Source organism: Bombina bombina, chromosome 2 (genome assembly GCF_027579735.1).
Source record: "Bombina bombina isolate aBomBom1 chromosome 2, aBomBom1.pri, whole genome shotgun sequence".
Lineage (NCBI taxonomy): Eukaryota > Metazoa > Chordata > Amphibia > Anura > Bombinatoridae > Bombina > Bombina bombina.
The window spans coordinates 989,662,287-989,683,082 of NC_069500.1; the positions used below are offsets into that span (position 1 = coordinate 989,662,287).

Consider the following 20,796-nt stretch of genomic DNA (forward strand, 5'->3'; position numbering starts at 1 on the left):
TTTAGTTTTCTTGGTATCCTTTGTTGAAAAGGATACCTAGGTAGGCTTATGAGCTGTTGATTGGCGGCTGCGCATTTATGCCTCTTATTATTGGCTCACCCAGTGCGTTAATTATCTCCCAGCAGTGCATTGCTGGTTTTTCAACAAAAAATACTAAGAACATAAAGCAAATTAGAGAATAGAAGTAGATTTCAAATTGTATACTATATCTAAGCCAAGAAAGAAAGAAATTGGGTTTCATGTCCCTTTAAGTTGCAACAAATAAAACTTCAATAACAGCTTCAAAAAATTTCCTTCCAATTAAAGTACTTGTTAAGTTGACATTTCCTCCTAATGCTAACAATCAAAACGGTTAGTTGTAGACAATTTTTTCCTGCTTCTTTGCTCTATAAATTGGGCAGTTAAATATGCAGTCTATAATTACATGTTCCCTGTATAGGATGAGTGGGCATCAAGGCTTTCTATATTGGGCGCACATGCCTTTAAAAAAAATATATTTTTCAGTTTCAGAAACTTAAACTATTGTCTTTCAATTTAAAATACGTACTGCTTCTATTAATTTAACGCCTGTCAAAATATTGTGGCAATTAAATGTGGCAGCAAACACACAGAAACTGGAAATGACACTACAATCTCACTGAAGACAATGTCTCCGGTGACATAACACGAACATTGACTAAAAATGGCAGCTATACTTAAACGGTAACAAGTATATGGTTAATTTAGCAAATGTAAAATGAAACAAGAGTTATCCATTGGTCGCCAGGGAAGACTGTGACTTATTGAGAACAAAGGCAGCCCTCTTTAAAAGTCAGTAGGTTAAAGGGACATTGTACACAAAACTATTTTTTAATCCATAGATGACAAATCTGGCTTCCTCCAATCATTGCACTGCGCCACAAGCTGGACGCCTAAAGGGGCGCACAACGATTGGAGAAAGTCGGATTTGTCATTGTTCTGCTAAAGAAAGCAGGAGCTGCGGGTGGAGGATCGGCATTATGTTTACCATAACGCAAAGGTAAGTATTTAACAAAAATAAGCATCTTTGAAAACTTTAATGAATTAAAGTGCCCCTGTTTTTAAGATTATTATTTGATACTGGCCTTTATTTCATTAAAGTTTACATTCACTTTAAGAAGCAATGAGCAGTAATCAGTTAATGACATAACATTTCTACCAAAAAAATAAAAATAAATAAATAAAAGCAATAACACAGACTGTAAAGAGATATACGTTCCTTACATTAGTTCTCACATATATGAGGTACAAAGTGTTCATAATATATAAGGTCTGTATGATTATATACTGAATGACTTGGGACAAAAGGTGAGAGCTGAGTTCTTTAGAGCATCATTTTCTCCTGCTTCCTGGGAGAAGTGTATGGGTAGAAAAAAAAATAATTTCTACGATGCCATCAACTATTTTACTGCTCAGCTAATATAGACACAATGTTCTTGAAGATTTAATCTCTGGTCTGTTCCCCAAGCAGTATATCTCCTTGGCTCAAATAGTCTGCTCCTTCCAAGAAAGGTGAACTGCTGTGATTAAAAAAAAAAAAGTGTCTTTCTACCAGCATTAACACCTTCTGTGCATATTGCTTAATGTAGGAGAAGCATTAAAGGGACAGTCTCATCAAAATTAAACTTCCATGTTTTAGATATGGCATTTTAAACAACTTTCCAATTTACTTTTATCATTAAATTTGCTTTGTTCTCTTGGTATTCTGTGTTAAAAGCTAAACCATGGTAGGCTCATATGCTAATATCTAGGCCCTTGAAGGCTGCCTCTTATCTCAGAGCATTTTGACAATCTTCACAGCTTGACAGTGCTAGTTCACGTGTGTCATATAGATACCATTGTGCTCGCTCCCATGGAGTTATTTAGGAGTCAGCACTGATTGGCTAAAATGCAAGTCTGTCAAACGAGATAAGGGGGCAGTCTGCAGCGGCTTAGATACAAGGTAATCAGAAGTAAAAAGTATATTAATATAACAGTGTTGGTTATGCAAAACTGGGGTATGGGTAATAAAGGGATTATTAATCCTTTTATACAATAAAAAATCTGGAGTAGACTGTCCCTTTAAGGGGAAGTCTGGGCTTAGTGCAGTCTTTTGTTAGGGCACTACTTCTGTCCCGGAGGTTGAAAATAATGTCGGCTTTAGCGCATCCAGAGTTGTGAGAAGTGATATTGCTGTTCTGATAATGGGAAAGGCTCAGGAGGTTAGTGTGGTCCTCAAGACTGGATGCACTAAGGATACCTTGCTGAAGTTAATGTTACTTCTATGGGAAGTAACTACACTAACATAGCACAATGTATTTTGCAAATGACTTTGCAGGAGTTTTGGCGGCAGAAGGGAGCAGAAAGTTTAAAGGGACATTGTACACTCATTTTTTCTTTGCATAAATGTTTTGTAGATGATCTATTTATATAGCCCATAAAGTTTTTTTTTTTTTTTTTTTTTTAAATGGTATAGTTGCGCTTATTTTTAAATAACATTGCTCAAATTTTCAGACTCCTAACCAAGCCCCAAAGTTTTATGAGAATACAGTCAGCTACCTTCTCCAGCTTGCTCCTGTTTGTGTAAAGGGTCTTTTCATATGCAAAAGAAGGGGGAGTGTCTTATTTCCCACTTGCAGTGGGCTTTCCAGCTACCTTTTCAACAGAGCTAAACTGAGAGCTTCTAAGTAAGTTTTTAAACAGTTTTATACTGGATTTTTATATCAGTATCTGTGCATCTTATTCTTTATAGTAGTGTCTATTACATGCAGTTATATGAAAATGAGTGTATACTGTCCCTTTAAAGGGACACTGAACCCATATTTTTTTCTTTGATGATTCAGATAGAGCATGACATTTTAAGCAACTTTCTAATTTACTCCTATTATCAATTTTTCTTCGTTCTCTTGCTATCTTTATTTTAAAAGCAGGAATGTAATTCTTAGCTGCCAGCTTAAAATTGCTCTATCTGAATCATGAAAGAAAAAAATTAGGTTTATTGTCCCTTTAAATATGTGCAGTGACGACATTTTGCACTTGGTTACTCTATAATGATGTTCCGGTCATTCCTGTTTTGCTTTACCCGGTTTGACTTAGGCTTTGACCAACCCATTCACCTGCTCCAGCGTTTTGATGCCTTTCTGGATTTTGATTGGTGGAGCTTTTTCCTAACAAATCCTTGTGTTTGCCCCCTTTGTACTACTTTAATCCATAAAGTATATGAATTTGATTACTACTTTACTCAACAAAATGTTTCTGTGAACACCAGAAGTTTGCACCTGTGCCTACCCTGAACTGACTATTCTGCATACTCGGCTCCAGACTTTATACAAAGTAACTTTGGGTTACCTTTATAATATGCTAGAAACTTGCACTCCTTTGGATTATACAGGGCATGTATTGTTTATTTAGGAGTCTTACAATTATAGAATTCTTCCCCAAAATAAAGCCAAGTTTGTTTATATTAACATATCCACTGAAAAACAGGGAATCAATGAAGTCCTTAACAGCTCATGAACTAGCAGGTTGCAATAACATGCTGTTGTGGTTGGTATCTGATTGCAGCTCCTAAACTCTTACAGAAGCTACTAAAGAACTGGTCTGTTCTAAACTACATCAACTAAGTTAGCACTTGATAACGTCTAAAAAGAAAATTCGGCCATGTTACTTTATGTACTTCCTCAACAGGTCTTAAGGAAACAGTTCTTCTTTAAGGGAAAATAAATACATGAAACTAATTTAACTATATTACAAGAGAATAAACTAAAATGTACTGATGACTGAAAAAAACCTAAACAAATGGAAAATGTAGTAACAAACACACAAGATAAATTCCAAACTGTAGAAAAAAATAGTTTCTTTAAAGGACCACTAAATCCAGTAGAATGTCATAAGTAACAAGTGCATTATAAAAAGACAATGCAATAACACTTACTTTGAATTTCAAATAAGCAGTAGATTTTTTTCTGACAAAATAATCCCCCCATATCATGTGACAGCCATTAGCCAATCATAGACTAGTATACGTACACCCTGTGAACTTGTGCACATGCTCAGTAGAACCTGGTGCCTCAGGAAGTGTGTATACAAAAAGACTGTGTAAAATTTGATATTGGAAGTAAATTGGAAAGTCTCTTAACCCCTTAAGGACAAGGCCATTTTCAATTTCTTTCCCTTAAAGGGCCATTATACACTGATATTTTTTCTTTGCATAAATGTTTTGTAGATGATCTATTTGTAAAGCTCATTAAGTTTTTTTTTTTTTAAATGTATAATTTTGCTTATTTTTAAAGAACATTGCTCTGATTTTCAGACTCCTAACCAAGCCCCAAAGTTTTATTTGAATACCGTCAGCTACCTTCTCCAGCTTGCTCCTGTTTGTGTAAAGGGTCTTTTCATATGCAAAAGAAGGGGGAGGGTCTTATTTTCCACTTGCAGTGGGCTTTCCAGCTACCTTTTCAACAGAGCCAAACTGACAGCTTCTAAGTAAGTTTTAAAACCATTTTATATTGGATTTTATATCAGTATCTGTGCATCTTATTCTTTATAGTAGTGTCTATTACATGCAGTTATATGAAAAACATAATTTATGTAAGAACTTACCTGATAAATTCATTTCTTTCATATTAGCAAGAGTCCATGAGCTAGTGACATATGGGATATACATTCCTACCAGGAGGGGCAAAGTTTCCCAAACCTCAAAATGCCTATAAATACACCCCTCACCACACCCACAAATCAGTTTAACGAATAGCCAAGAAGTGGGGTGATAAGAAAAAAGTGCGAAGCATAAATATAAGGAATTGGAATAATTGTGCTTTATACAAAAAAAAAAAAAAATCATAACCACCACAAAAAAGGGTGGGCCTCATGGACTCTTGCTAATATGAAAGAAATGAATTTATCAGGTAAGTTCTTACATAAATTATGTTTTCTTTCATGTAATTAGCAAGAGTCCATGAGCTAGTGACGTATGGGATAATGACTACCCAAGATGTGGATCTTCCACGCAAGAGTCACTAGAGAGGGAGGGATAAAATAAAGACAGCCAATTCCGCTGAAAAAAATCCACACCCAAAAATAAAGTTTAAATCTCATAAAGAAAAAAACTGAAAATATAAGCAGAAGATTCAAACTGAAACAGCTGCCTGAAGTACTTTTCTACCAAAGACAGCTTCAGAAGAAGAAAACACATCAAAATGGTAGAATTTAGTAAAAGTATGCAAAGAAGACCAAGTTGCTGCTTTGCAAATCTGATCAACCGAAGCATCATTCCTAAACGCCCAGGAAGTAGAAACTGACCTAGTAGAATGAGCTGTAATCCTTTGAGGCGGAGTTTTACCCGACTCGACATAAGCATGATGAATTAAAGATTTCAACCAAGATGCCAAAGAAATGGCAGAGGCCTTCTGACCTTTCCTAGAACCGGAAAAGATAATAAATAGACTAGAAGTCTTTCGGAAATTCTTAGTAGCTTCAACATAATATTTCAAAGCTCTTACTACATCCAAAGAATGCAATGATTTCTCCTTAGAATTCCTAGGATTAGGACATAATGAAGGGACCACAATTTCTCTACTAATGTTGTTAGAATTCACAACCTTAGGTAAAAATTTAAAAGAAGTTCGCAACACCGCCTTATCCTGGTGAAAAATCAGAAAAGGAGCCTCACAAGAAAGAGCAGATAATTCAGAAACTCTTCTGGCAGAAGAGATGGCCAAAAGGAACAAAACTTTCCAAGAAAGTAATTTAATGTCCAATGAATGCATAGGTTCAAACGGAGGAGCTTGAAGAGCCCCCAGAACCAAATTCAAACTCCAAGGGGTCGATCCGATAAAAATCGTCGCCCGCAAAAGCCGGCGACGCCAATATTTACGCTGGTTTGGTATCACATATACGGCGTAACCTAGAAGTTACGCGCGTATATTTCTGCCGTCGCCCGTAGTTTTTTGGGCCATAGGCAGGTATACCAAACCAGCGCAGTTTGGTATCCAATATGCAGCGTAAGGACTTACGTGGCGAAAATGGAGAAATCTTACTCCATTTTCACCTCGCCACAAAAAGCAGCCGTAAGAAGCCTTACGCTGACTATTGGAGCCCTGTAACCCCCTAAACTAACTAGAAAAGAAACCTAACACCTAACGCATGCGCAATGTCTTTCTACCTGTCAACCGCGATCTGCTAAATAAAACCTAACACCTAACGCATGCGCAATGTCTAGCTACCTGTCAACCGCGATCCCCCCCCGAAATCCCTAATATATCTATCGCCTAATGTGAACCCCTAAAACCGCCGCCATCTACCTTATCTATCCCCTAATCTGACCCCTTACACCGCCGCCACCTATATAAAAATTATTAACCACTAATCTAATCCCCCTATACCGCCGCCAGCTATATTAATATTATTAACCCCTAATTTAATCTACCTACCCCGCCGCCAGCTATATTATCTATATTAACCCTAGATATATTATAGTTAATAATATACATTATATATTAACTATATTAACCCTAATTATATTAGGGTTAATATAGTTAATATAGTTACTATAGTATTTATATTAACTATATTAACTCTATCTAACCCTAACACCCCTAACTAAATGTATATTAAATTAATCTAATTCATATTATAAACTAAAATATTCCTATTTAAATCTAAATACTTACCTATAAAATAAACCCTAAGATAGCTACAATATAATTAATAATTACATTGTAGCTATGTTAGGGTTAATATTTATTTTACAGGTAAATTGTTAATTATTTTAACTAGGTCTAATAGCTATTAAATAGTTATTAACTATTTAATATCTACCTAGTTAAAATAATTACCCAATTACCTGTAAAATAAATCCTAACCTAAGTTACAAATACACCTACACTATCAATAAATTAAATAAACTACAAATATCTATCTAAAAATACAATTAAACTAAACTAAATTACAAAAAAAAACAAACACTAAATTACAAAAAATAAAAAAAAGATTACAAGATGTTTAAGCTAATTACACCTATTCTAAGCCCCCTAATAAAATAATAAAGCCCCCCAAAATAAAAAAAAATCCCTGCCCTATTCTAAATTAAAAAAAGTTCAAAGCTCTTTACCTTACCAGCCCTTAAAAGGGCCTTTTGTGGGGCATGCCCCAAAGAATTCAGCTCTTTTGCATTTAAAAACATATACAATACCCCCCCCCCATTACAACCCACCACCCACATACCCCTATTCTAAACCCACCCAAACCCCCCTTAAAAAAGCCTAACACTACCCCCCTGAAGATCTCCCTACCTTGTCTTCACCACACCGGGCCGAACTCCTCATCCGATTCGGGCGATGTCTTGCTCCAAGCGGCAAAGAAGAATTCTTCCTCCGGCGACGTCTTCCTCCAAGCGGCAGCAAAGTCTTCTTCCTTGCGGCAGCATCTTCCATGAAGCGGCATCTTCAATCTTCTTTCTTCGCTCCGCCACCGCGGAGCATCCATCCCGGCCGACGACTGAACGACGAATGAGGTACCTTTAAATGACGTCATCCAAGATGGCGTCCGCCGAATTCCGATTGGCTGATAGGATTCTATCAGCCAATCGGAATTAAGTTAGAAAAATCTGATTGGCTGATTGAATCAGCCAATCAGATTCAAGTTCAATCTGATTGGCTGATTTAATTAATAATATTAATATTAGTGTAGGTGTATTTGTAACTTAGGTTAGGATTTATTTTACAGGTAATTGGGTAATTATTTTAACTAGGTAGATATTAAATAGGTAATAACTATTTAATAGCTATTAGACCTAGTTAAAATAATTAACAATTTACCTGTAAAATAAATATAAACCCTAACATAGCTATAATGTAATTATTAATTATATTGTAGCTATCTTAGGGTTTATTTTATAGGTAAGTATTTAGATTTAAATAGGAATATTTTAATTAATAATATTAATATTAGATTTATTTTAATAAGAGTTTAGTTAGGATGTTAGAGTTAGATAGGGTTATTATACTTAATATATATATAATATAATAACAATATTAACTAGATGAACCCTAATATAATTAGGGTTAATATAGTTAATATATATAATATAATAACTATATTAACTATATTAACCCTAATATAATTAGGGTTAATATAGTTAAAATAGCTGGCGGCGGTGTAGGGGGATTAGATTAGGGGTTAATACATTTATTATAGGTGGCCGCGGTGTAGGGGGATGTAGATTGTAGGCAAAAGAGCAGTTTAGTTTGTGACAAAGCCCCGCCAAAAGCCCTTTTAAGGGCTGACAAAAGAGCTGTTACTTTGGGGCATGCCCCGCAAAAAGCCCTTTTAAGGGCTGGCAAAAGAGCTGTTACTTTGGGGCAATGCCACGCAAAAAGCCCTTTTCAGGGCTATTTGTAGGGTTAGACTTAGGTTTAGTGGTAGGGATAGTTTAGTATTTTAGGGGTTGAATAATTTAATATAGATGGCGGCGGGGTAGGGGGATTAGATTAGGGGTTAATAATTTTAAAATAGATAGCGGCGGGGTAGGGGCTCACTTTAGGGGGTAGGTAAGGTAGATGGCGGCGGTGTTAGGGGCTCACTTTAGGGGGTTATAGATTTAATATAGCTGGCGCCGGTTTAGGGGTTAATAACTTTATTAGGTAGCGGCGGTTAAGGGGTTAATACATATTTTATCGTTAGGCTAGTGAGGGGGGATAGCGGATAGAGGGTTAGACGTGTCGGGCTATGTTAGGGAGGCGTGTTAGACGTGTCGGGCTATGTTAGGGAGGCGTGTTAGACAGTGCAGGTGATTTAGACTTTAGTCAGGTTTTATAGGCGCCGGCAGTTTCTAACGTGCCGCAAGTCACTGGCGACGCCAGAAATTTGTACTTGCGCAGATTTCTGGACATCGCTGGTTTGTCAGACTTACGGCACGTTAGCATCTGACGGCGCCATATATGGGATAGCTCGAGTTGCGAGCTGAAACTGCGGGCGACGCCGGTTCCCTCGCTTGCGCCGCAAACTGCGATCTATATCGGATCGCGCCCCAAGGAGGAGAAATTGACTTAATGACAGGTTTTATACGAACCAAAGCCTGTACAAAACAATGAATATCAGGAAGATTAGCAATCTTTCTGTGAAAAAGAACAGAAAGAGCAGAGATTTGTCCTTTCAAGGAACTTGCAGACAAACCTTATCCAAACCATCCTGAAGAAACTGCAAAATTCTCGGAATTCTAAAAGAATGCCAGGAAAAATGATGAGAAAGACACCAAGAAATTAAAGTCTTCCAGACTCTATAATATATCTCCCTAGATACAGGTTTACGAGCCTGTAACATAGTATTAATCACAGAGTCAGAGAAACCTCTTTGACTAAGAATCAAGCGTTCAATCTCCATACCTTTAAATTTAAGGATTTGAGATCCTGATGGAAAAAAGGACCTTGCGACAGAAGGTCTGGTCTTAACGGAAGAGTCCACGGTTGGCAAGAGGCCATCCGGACAAGATCCGCATACCAAAACCTGTGAGGCCATGCTGGAGCTACCAGCAGAACAAACGAGCATTCCTTCAGAATCTTGGAGATTACTCTTGGAAGAAGAACTAGAGGCGGAAAGATATAGGCAGGATGATACTTCCAAGGAAGTGACAATGCATCCACTGCTTCCGCTTGAGGATCCCTGGATCTGGACAGATACCTGGGAAGTTTCTTATTTAGATGAGAGGCCATCAGATCTATTTCTGGAAGTCCCACATTTGAACAATCTGAAGAAATATCTCTGGGTGAAGAGACCATTTGCCCGGATGTAACGTTTGGCGACTGAGATAATCCGCTTCCCAATTGTCTATACCTGGGATATGAACCACAGTAACTAGACAGGAGCTGGATTCCGCCCAAACCAGAATTCGAGATACTTCTTTCATAGCCAGAGGACTGTGAGTCCCTCCTTGATGATTGATGTATGCCACAGTTGTGACATTGTCTGTCTGAAAACAAATGAACGATTCTCTCTTTAGAAGAGGCCAAGACTGAAGAGCTCTGAAAATTGCACGGAGTTCCAAAATATTGATCGGTAATCTCACCTCCTGAGATTCCCAAACCCCTTTTGCTGTCAGAGACCCCCACACAGCTCCCCAACCTGTAAGACTTGCATCTGTTGAAATTACAGTCCAGGTCGGAAGAACAAAAGAAGCCCCCTGAACTAAACGATGTTGATCTGTCCACCACGTCAGAGAGTGTCGTACAATCGGTTTTAAAGATATTAATTTAGATATCTTTGTGTAATCCCTGCACCACTGGTTCAGCATACAGAGCTGAAGAGGTTGCATGTGAAAACGAGCAAAGGGGATCGCGTCTGATGCAGCAGTCATAAGACCTAGAATTTCCATGCATAAGGCTACCGAAGGGAATGATTGTGACTGAAGGTTTCGACAAGCTGATATCAATTTTAGACGTCTCTTGTCTGTCAAAGATAGAGTCATGGACACTGAATCTATCTGGAAACCTAAAATGGTTACCCTTGTCTGAGTAATCAATGAACTTTTTGGTAAATTGATCCTCCAACCATGATCTTGAAGAAACAACACAAGTCGATTCGTATGAGATTCTGCTAAATATGAAGACTGAGCAAGTACCAAGATATCGTCCAAATAAGGAAATACCACAATACCCTGTTCTCTGATTACAGACAGAAGGGCACCGAGAACCTTTGAAAAAATTCTTGGAGCTGTTGCTAGGCCAAACGGCAGAGCCACAAACTGGTAATGCTTGTCTAGGAAAGAGAATCTCAGAAACTGATAGTGATCTGGATGAATCGGAATATGCAGATATGCATCCTGTAAATCTATTGTAGACATATAATGCCCTTGCTGAACAAAAGGCAGGATAGTCCTTACAGTTACCATTTTGAATGTTGGTATCCTTACATAACGATTCAATATTTTTAGATCCAGAACTGGTCTGAAGGAATTCTCCTTCTTTGGTACAATGAAGAGATTTGAATAAAACCCCAGCCCCTGTTCCAGAATTGGAACTGGCATAATTACTCCAGCCAACTCTAGATCTGAAACACATTTCAGAAATGCTTGAGCCTTCGCTGGGTTTACTGGGACACGGTAAAGAAAAAATCTCTTTGCAGGAGGCCTTTTCTTGAAGCCAATTCTGTACCCTTCTGAAACAATGTTCTGAATCCAAAGATTGTGAACGGAATTGATCCAAATTTCTTTGAAAAAACGTAATCTGCCCCCTACCAGCTGAGCTGGAATGAGGGCCGCACCTTCTTGTGGACTTAGGAGCTGGCTTTGATTTTCTAAACGGCTTGGATTTATTCCAGACTGGAGATGGTTTCCAAACTGATACCGCTCCTGAGGATGAAGGATCAGGCTTTTGTTCCTTGTTGTGACGAAAGGAACGAAAACGATTATTAGACCTAAATTTACCTTTAGATTTTTTATCCTGTGGTAAAAAAGTTCCTTTCCCTCCAGTAACAGTTGAGATAATAGAATCCAACTGAGAACCAAATAATTTATTACCCTGGAAAGAAAGGGAAAGCAGAGTAGACTTAGAAGACATATCAGCATTCCAAGTTTTAAGCCATAAAGCTCTTCTAGCTAAAATAGCTTGAGACATATACCTGACATCAACTCTAATGATATCAAAGATGGCATCACAAATAAAATTATTAGCATGTTGAAGAAAAATAATAATGCTATGAGAATTATGATCTGTTACTTGTTGCGCTAAAGCTTCTAACCAAAAAGTTGAAGCTGCAGCAACATCCGCTAAAGATATAGCAGGTCTAAGAAGATTACCTGAACACAAGTAAGCTTTTCTTAGAAAGGATTCAATTTTCCTATCTAAAGGATCCTTAAAGGAAGTACCATCTGCCGTAGGAATAGTAGTACGCTTAGCAAGAGTAGAGATAGCCCCATCAACCTTAGGGATTTTGTCCCAAAACTCTAATCTGTCAGATGGCACAGGATATAATTGCTTAAAACGTTTAGAAGGAGTAAATGAATTACCCAAATTATTCCATTCCCTGGAAATTACTTCAGAAATAGCACCAGGGACAGGAAAAACTTCTGGAATAACTACAGGAGATTTAAAAACCTTATCTAAACGTTTAGATTTAGTATCAAGAGGACCAGAATCCTCAATTTCTAATGCAATTAGGACTTCTTTAAGTAAAGAACGAATAAATTCCATTTTAAATAAATATGAAGATTTATCAGCATCAACCTCTGAGACAGAATCCTCTGAACCAGAAGAACCATTATCAGAATCAGAATGATGATGTTCATTTAAAAATTCATCTGAAAAAAGAGAAGTTTTAAAAGACTTTTTACGTTTACTAGAAGGAGGAATAACAGACATAGCCTTCTTAATGGATTTAGAAACAAAATCTCTTATGTTATCAGGAACACTCTGAGTATTAGATGTTGATGGAACAGCAACAGGTAATGTAACAGTACTAAAGGAAATATTATCTGAATTAACAAGTTTGTCATGACAATCAGTACAAACAACAGCTGGAGGAACAGATACCATAAGTTTACAGCAGATACACTTAGCTTTGGTAGCTCCAGCACCAGGCAGCGATTTTCCAGAAGTATCTTCTGACTCAGTTTCAACGTGGGACATCTTGCAATATGTAATAGAAAAAACAACATATAAAGCAAAATTTATCAAATTCCTTAAATGACAGTTTCAGGAATGGGAAAAAATGCCAGTGAACAAGCTTCTAGCAACCAGAAGCAATAAATAATGAGACTTAAATAATGTGGAGACAATAGTGACGCCCATATTTTTTTAGCGCCAAAAAAGACGCCCACATTATTTGGCGCCTAAATGCTTTTGGCGCCAAAAATGACGCCACATCCGGAACGCCGACACTTTTGGCGCAAAAAACGTCAAAAATGACGCAACTTCCGGCGACACGTATGACGCCGGAAACAGAAAAAAAAATTTTGCGCCAAAAAAGTCCGCGCCAAGAATGACGCAATAAAATGAAGCATTTTCAGCCCCCGCGAGCCTAACAGCCCACAGGGAAAAAGTCAAATTTTAAGGTAAGAAAAAATTGATTTATTCATATGCATTATCCCATATATGAAACTGACTGTCTGAAATAAGGAACGTTGAACATCCTGAGTCAAGGCAAATAAATGTTTGAATACATATATTTAGAACTTTACAAATAAAGTGCCCAACCATAGCTTAGAGTGTCACAGAAAATAAGACTTACTTACCCCAGGACACTCATCTACATGTTGTAGAAAGCCAAACCAGTACTGAAACGAAAATCAGTAGAGGTAATGGTATATATATATATATATAAGAGTATATCGTCGATCTGAAAAGGGAGGTAAGAGATGAATCTCTACGACCGATAACAGAGAACCTATGAAATAGACCCCGTAGAAGGAGATCATTGAATTCAAATAGGCAATACTCTCCTCACATCCCTCTGACATTCACTGCACGCTGAGAGGAAAACCGGGCTCCAACCTGCTGCGGAGCGCATATCAACGTAGAATCTAGCACAAACTTACTTCACCACCTCCATAGGAGGCAAAGTTTGTAAAACTGATTTGTGGGTGTGGTGAGGGGTGTATTTATAGGCATTTTGAGGTTTGGGAAACTTTGCCCCTCCTGGTAGGAATGTATATCCCATACGTCACTAGCTCATGGACTCTTGCTAATTACATGAAAGAAATGAGTGTATACTGTCCCTTTAAGGACCAGGGCTATTTTTACATTTCTGCAGTGTTTGTGTTTATCTGTAATTTTCCTCTTACTCATTTACTGTACCCACACATATTATATACCGTTTTTCTCGCCATTAAATGGACTTTCTAAAGATACCATTATTTTCATCATACCTTATAATTTACCATAAAAAAATTATAAAATATGATGAAAAAAATGGAAAACAAAAAACACTTTTTCTAACTTAGTGTCTCTCTCTGCATCGGTATGCCTAAAAAGGTATTGCAGTGATGCCTCAATATTGAGGCATCACTGCAATACCTTGAAAGCGTCTGGAAGTGATCAGGATCGCTTCCAGCCGCTTGAAACCCCGGACGATGTACAGGGTACGTCGCTGGTCTTTAAAGACCAGTTTGTGTAAGACGTACCCTGTATGACATGCATTGTTAAGGGGTTAAAACGGCATGATCTATCTGAATCATAAAAGCTTAATTTTGACTTTAGTGTCCCTTTAATTATCTGTCCTATTCTAATTAAATAGCATTCAAACAATGCTAAGAACCTGACATTTGAGGCACTATATATTTTAATAACTAATGGGTATCATGTTACCATTAGTTACCTGGTTACTTAAAAGGGACAGCAAAGTCAAAATTAAAGTTTCATGATTAGTTCTATTATCAAATGTATTTTATTCTCTAGGTATCCTTTGGTGAAGAGTAAACCTTGGTAGACTCAAGAGAAACAATGCATTGCTGGGAGCTAGCTGGTGATTGGTAGATGCAAATATATGCCTCTGTTCATTGGCTAACCAGATGTGTTCAGCTAGATCCCAGTAGTGCATTGCTGCTGCTAAGCCTACTTAGAGAACGAAGCAAATTAAATAATAGAAGTAAACTGGAAAGTTAAGATCGCATGTTCTATGTGAATCATGAAAGTTTAATTTTGACTGTTCTGCCCCTTTAAGAAGATATAGCTATCATGGGTTAAAATGAACTTTAACAAGCAACACTTTTTTCCCCCAGAGATTCCTAAAAAAAAAAAAAAATAAATTTGATATTTGCATGCAAATGCGCCATTAAAGTGAAGGTCCATTTTGATTAATTAGTGCCCGGTTCTTAATAAACCTATTAAAAACAAGGGCACTTTAATTCATCAAAATTGACATTTCACTGTTTTCTTCATAAACTTACCTTTTAATCCTGAATGCCGCTCCAGCGATTCCCCCAGCCGTTGGAAACCTCTGCAGACGTCAGAAATGATGAATCAGATTTCCTCCAATCACAGCTTCCCCCCCAGGGGAATCTTGGCCTGATGCAACGCTGTGATTGGAGGAAGCCGGATTCGTCATTTTGGACCCGCGAAGACGGCTTGCGACGGGCAGAGGAAGTGCTGGAGCGGCTGCCAGGATTAAAAGGTAAGTTTTTGAAGAAAACAGTGAAATGTCAATTTTGATTAATTAAAGTGCCCTTGTTTTTAATAGGTTTATTAAAACCGGGCACTAATTCATCAAAATGGACCTTCACTTTAAGTAACTAACCTTTCCCTGTGCACGGTTTATGGGATTATTCAAGCATGAGATCTCAGAAGTAGAACAAGGGAAACACCAATGTAAAGAGCCTCCCAGGGGAATTTGCAGATTGTTATGGACAAACAGGTTTTGTCTTCACCGAGAAGTTATAACATATCTAATTTTAGCACTCAGCTGCAAATTTACACATTGACAGCTCTAAATAAAAAAGGTTTGTCAGCAGTTTGTGACACCTACCACTCTCTATTACTAACACACCATTAAAGGGACAATCAAGTGAAAACAAACTTTTATGATTCAGAAAGAGCAGCAGTTTTAAAGGCACTTTTCAGTTTACATCCATTATTACATTTTTTATATGCACATGTTTTGGGGAACAAGCACCTACTGAACATGTGCACAAGCTCACAGGGTATACGTATATTTGTCTGTGATTGGCTGATGTCTGTCACATGATTCAGAGGGCCGGAAAATGGGAGGAAAAAAAAATCTACTGCTTATTTGAAATTCAGAGTAGGTGTTATTGCATTGTCTTTTTATTATGCACATGTTAATTATGCAATTCTACTGCATTTAGCGGTCCTTTAAGTAACAAAACAAATAATAGGCTTTACAGCTATTGCAGTCAATGTCTTCTTGATTCATAATTGTTTACTATAAAATTTTAAACAATTACTTTTAGTTTTAATTAAAGGGATAATATATTACAGGTACAAATCCCCAAATCTTCTTATGTATTCCAAAATGCAAAGTCTATATTTATTTAAAACAACAAAATTAACTGATTACACTACTTAAAGGGCCATGATACCCACATTTTTTCTTTCATGATTTAGAAAGATAATGCATTTTTAACCCCTTAGTGAATAGAGCACTTTTCCATTTTCTGTCCGTTTGGGACCAAGGCTATTTTTACATTTCTGCGGTGTTTGTGTTTAGCTGAAATTTTCCTCTTACTCATTTACTGTACCCACACATATTATATACCGTTTTTCTCGCCATTAAATGGACTTTCTAAAAATACCATTATTTTCATCATATCTTATCATTTACTATAAAAACTTTTATAAAATATGAGGAAAAATGGAAAAAAACACACTTTTTCTAACTTTGAACCCCAAAATCTGTTACACATCTACAACCACCAAAAAACACCCATGCTAAATAGTTTCTAAATTTTGTCCTGAGTTTAGAAATACCCAATGTTTACATCTTCTTTGCTTTTTTTGTAACTTATAGGGCCATAAATACAAGTAGCACTTTGCTATTTTCAAACCATTTTTTTTTTCAAAATTAGCGCTAGTTACATTAGAACACTAATATCTTTCAGGAATCCCTGAATATCCATTGACATGTATATATTTTTTTTTAGAAGACATCCCAAAGTATTGATCTAGGCCCATTTTGGTATATTTCATGCCACCATTTCACCGCCAAATGCGATCAAATACAAAAAATCGTTCACTTTTTCACAAATTTTTTCACAAACTTTCAGTTTCTCACTGAAATTATTTACAAACTGCTTGTGCAATTATGGCATAAATGGTTGTAAATTCTTCTCTGGGATCCCCTTTGTTCAGAAATAGCAGACAAATATGGCTTTGGCATTGCTTTTGGTAATTAGAAGGCCGCTAAATGCCACTGCGCACCACACGTGTATTATGTCCAGCAGTGAAGGGGTTAATTAGGGAGCATGTAAGGAGCTTTTTGGGGTATTTTTAGCTTTAGTGTAGTGTAGTAGACAACCCCAAGTATTGATCTAGGCCCATTTTGGTATATTTCATGCCACCATTTCACCGCCAAATGCGATCAAATTAATAAAAACTTTAAATATTTCACAATTTTAGGTTTCTCACTGAAATCATTTACAAACAGCTTGTGCAATTATGGCACAAATGGTTGTAAATGCTTCTCTGGGATCCCCTTTGTTTAGAAATAGCAGACATATATGACTTTGGCGTTGCTTTTTGGTAATTAGAATGCTGCTAAATGGCGCTGCGCATCACATGTGTATTATGGCTAGCAGTGAAGGGGTTAATTAGGTAGCTTGTAGGGAGCTTGCAGGGTTAATTTTAGCTTTAGTGTAGAGATCAGCCTCCCACCTGAAACATCAGACCCCCTGATCCCTCCCAAACATCTCTCTTCCCTCCCCTACCCCACAAATGTCCCTGCCATCTTAAGTACTGGCAGAAACTCTGCCAGTACTAAAATAAAAGGAAAATTTGGGCTTTTTTGTACATTTTTTTTAGCATATTTACATATGCTTCTGTGTAGGTTCCCCCTTAGCCCCCAACCTCACTGATCCCCCACCCAACAGCTCTCTAACCCTCCCCCTCTGACTTAATGTGCGCCATCTTGGGTACTGGCAGCTGTCTGCCAGTACCCATTTTAGTGAAAATATGTTTTTTTATAAAAAAAAAATGTCCCTTTTCTGTAGTGTAGCTTCCCCCCCCCAATACCAACCCCCCACCCCTTCCAGATCGCTTAGATGCTTTTTAAAATAAAGGTTTATTTAATTGTTTATTACACTTTACTCCTAACTTTTTCTGTAGTGTAGCGGTTCCCACCCGCTCCCGCCCCGTGCACGCGCCCGCCCGCCACCGCCCGTGCGCGCCCCCGAAAGCTCCGCCCCCCGATCCCGCCCCCCTCAACCTTACAGAGATCACCGATGGCCGCCCACCCGCCTCCCAAGTCGGCTCCCACCCACCAACGATACCGGCCATCGATGTCCGGTGCAGAGAGGGCCACAGAGTGGCTCTCTCTGCATCGGATGGCCAGAAAGTGTTATTGCAGGATGCCTCGATGTCGAGGCATCACTGCAATAACCGGAAAGCAGCTGGAAGCGAGCAGGATCGCTTCCAGCTGCTTTCCAGACTGAGGACGTGCAGGGTACGTCCTTGGTCGTTAACTGACATTTTTTAGAGGACGTACCCTGCACGTCGTCGGTCGTTAAGGGGTTAAACATCTTTCTAATTTACTTCTATTATCTAATTTGTTTTATTCTCTTGATATTCTTTGCTGAAAAGCATATCTAGATATGCTCAGTAGCTGCTGATTGGTTGCTGCACATAGAAGCCTCATGTGATTGGCTCACCCATGTGCATTGCTTTTTCTTCAAATAAGGATATCTAAAAAATGAAGCAAAATAAATAATAGAAGTAAATTGTAATGTTGTTTTAATTTGTATGTTCTATCTGAATCATGAAAGAAAGATTTTGTCTTTAGTGGCCCTTTAAATACTTTTGTATACATAGTACCATCAGAAAGTAAACATTATATAAAATACAATTAAGCTACATATATAAGCTGTATAATGACATGTAAATATTGCCTAAATGACATAAGATATTGTTGTTGACGCTTGGTTTTATCCCCTCTCCAAAAATGCAAAAATTACAAAATCCAAACTATTCCGAAATTAAACAAGCAACAAATTAAGCAGTTTGGGTTAAGAGTTTTCTACCTATATTTTGAATGATAAAATGTCTTTTTGTTAAAATATCAATTTAGACATTTTCATAATACACACATGTGTTACTTCCTTATAAATTGTATGAATGCCTTATCCACATCTCCCTCCTAACACCCAATATAGGAGTAAGTGCTGCTTAAAGGGACAGTCTAATCAAAATTAAACTTTTATAATTCAGATAGGGCATGTCATGTTAAACAACTTTCCAATTTACTTTTATTATCAAATTTGCTTTTTTCTCTTGGTATTCTTAGTTGAAAGCTAGTCCTAGGTGGGCTCATATGCTAATTTCTAAGCCATTGAAGGCCGCCTCTTATCTGAATGCATTTAACAGTTTTTCACTGCTAGATGGCGTTAATTCATGTGTACCATATAGATAACATTGTGCTCACTCCCGTGGAGTTACTTATGAGAGGGCACTGAATGGCAAAAATGCAAGTCTGTAAAAAGAACTGAAATAAGGGGGCAGTCTGCAGAGGCTTAATTACAAGGTAAACACAACTGTAAAAAGTATGGGTAATAAAAGGATTATCTATCTTTATAAAAAATAACAATTCTGGAGTAGACTGTTCCATGCAAAGTCAGCAGCAACAGCTAGCAGGCACTCAGCGCAAACATTAAACGTTATGAAGAATGGGAGAGCATGTTCTTACCATCCAATAAGCAGTCAAAATGAAGGCACTGCAAGTACTCCCTTTCTCGCATAAAGCCATTAAGTGGAGTTGCCCAGCCCTCTGCCAGAACCTGTACCCACTGCATGTCAACCTGAAAGAGAAAATAAAATAAAAAGTTTATCATCTACATTAGACAGGGGCCAACAATGAATTATAGCTGGCAACTAAGTATGTCAACAACCAATCAAAAGTTACCTAGAGAGAATGAGGTATTTTGAATTAGATTTTAACACAAAACAATTCAAATTCTTTTTTAGAGACTGTGATATCTCTATTTAAGGGCTTTGACATTTACCTTATATACAGAAGTAGTTCCACACTGTATAACAAATGTAATCTATGACAGCTAAATTCTTTAAGACCTTCACTTAAATAACAAAATTACAAAACAATATATTTTGTGATAGCTTGGCTTTATATACCACAAGGCTTAGCTGTACACAGATGTACGAGTCTTCTTTCTTTCATAGGGAGAGATGGAAAAGTGTGTGGACCCTTCGAAGAAATCTATTTAAAGGGACATAAAAAAACAATAATAAAATGCTCTACTGTGCTAAAGTTAATCTTATAATTTCAGAGGGTGTGTGTATGATAGATAGATAGATAGATAGATAGATAGATAGATAGACAGACAGACAGGAGTCCTATTGTCTTCTTATACATATAGTGCATATTGAGTGCTTAGCAATAACATTTCAAATGTGAAAATCTACTTATTGTCCATTATGAGCTTAGACTAGATGTACCCATACAAATGTGATATGTAGTCAATAAATATGGGAGTTCATTGAATTATCTTTCTATACATCAAGATATTTAATGGTAAACTTGGGGGGAGGGGGGGGGTGACACAAAGTGATATGTTAACATTAGTATTTTTTTTTTTATGCAGAATTTTGTGCCAAAGTATTTATGGGTCTATGGTGTGACACATTAAATGATATTCATATGATGATACAGGTGGAGAATAAAGCTCTGAACTGTAATTCCCTTTTACTGAAATTCCCTTTTAGGAATATAATGCATGAGTACATTGTTTAAGCTGGTTCGAAGTCCTTGCAGGGCAGGTTCGCACATGCGAGTCTGCTTCCCGCAATGTAAGAAGGGTTATCAACATTTGGGGTGATTGACAGGCCCTTCTCTTGCACTATTATTCACGTAAGGGAAGGGAGCGGCATTACACGCTGCCCATATCCCGCAAAGCCATGCAGACAAGTTCTCTAGTTGAGAACCTTGTCCGTACGCATTTGAATACATGGGACCCTAAGAATACATACACTTAGCACTTTTGTACAAAAAATAAATAAAAAACTTTCATGTTTAATTACATTAATTATATAAAAAAAAAAGTTTAGCAATTATTACTGATATCTTTAATGGAATGACAACTGTCACATATTTCTTTATTTTCTTACACAAAGTAAATATCATGTTCAT

The 20,796-nt window shown here is 37.3% G+C and overlaps 1 protein-coding gene across 1 annotated transcript in view; it reads right to left on the minus strand.

Moving 5' to 3' along the window:
• The window catches only part of PAPSS1 (3'-phosphoadenosine 5'-phosphosulfate synthase 1), a 317,638-nt gene that overhangs the window by 86,145 nt on the left and 210,697 nt on the right, over positions 1 to 20,796 (minus strand). The window contains exon 7 of the mRNA XM_053703522.1: positions 19,339 to 19,450. Coding sequence (XP_053559497.1) covers positions 19,339 to 19,450 — 112 coding nt within the window. The remainder of the gene's footprint in view (positions 1 to 19,338; positions 19,451 to 20,796) is intronic.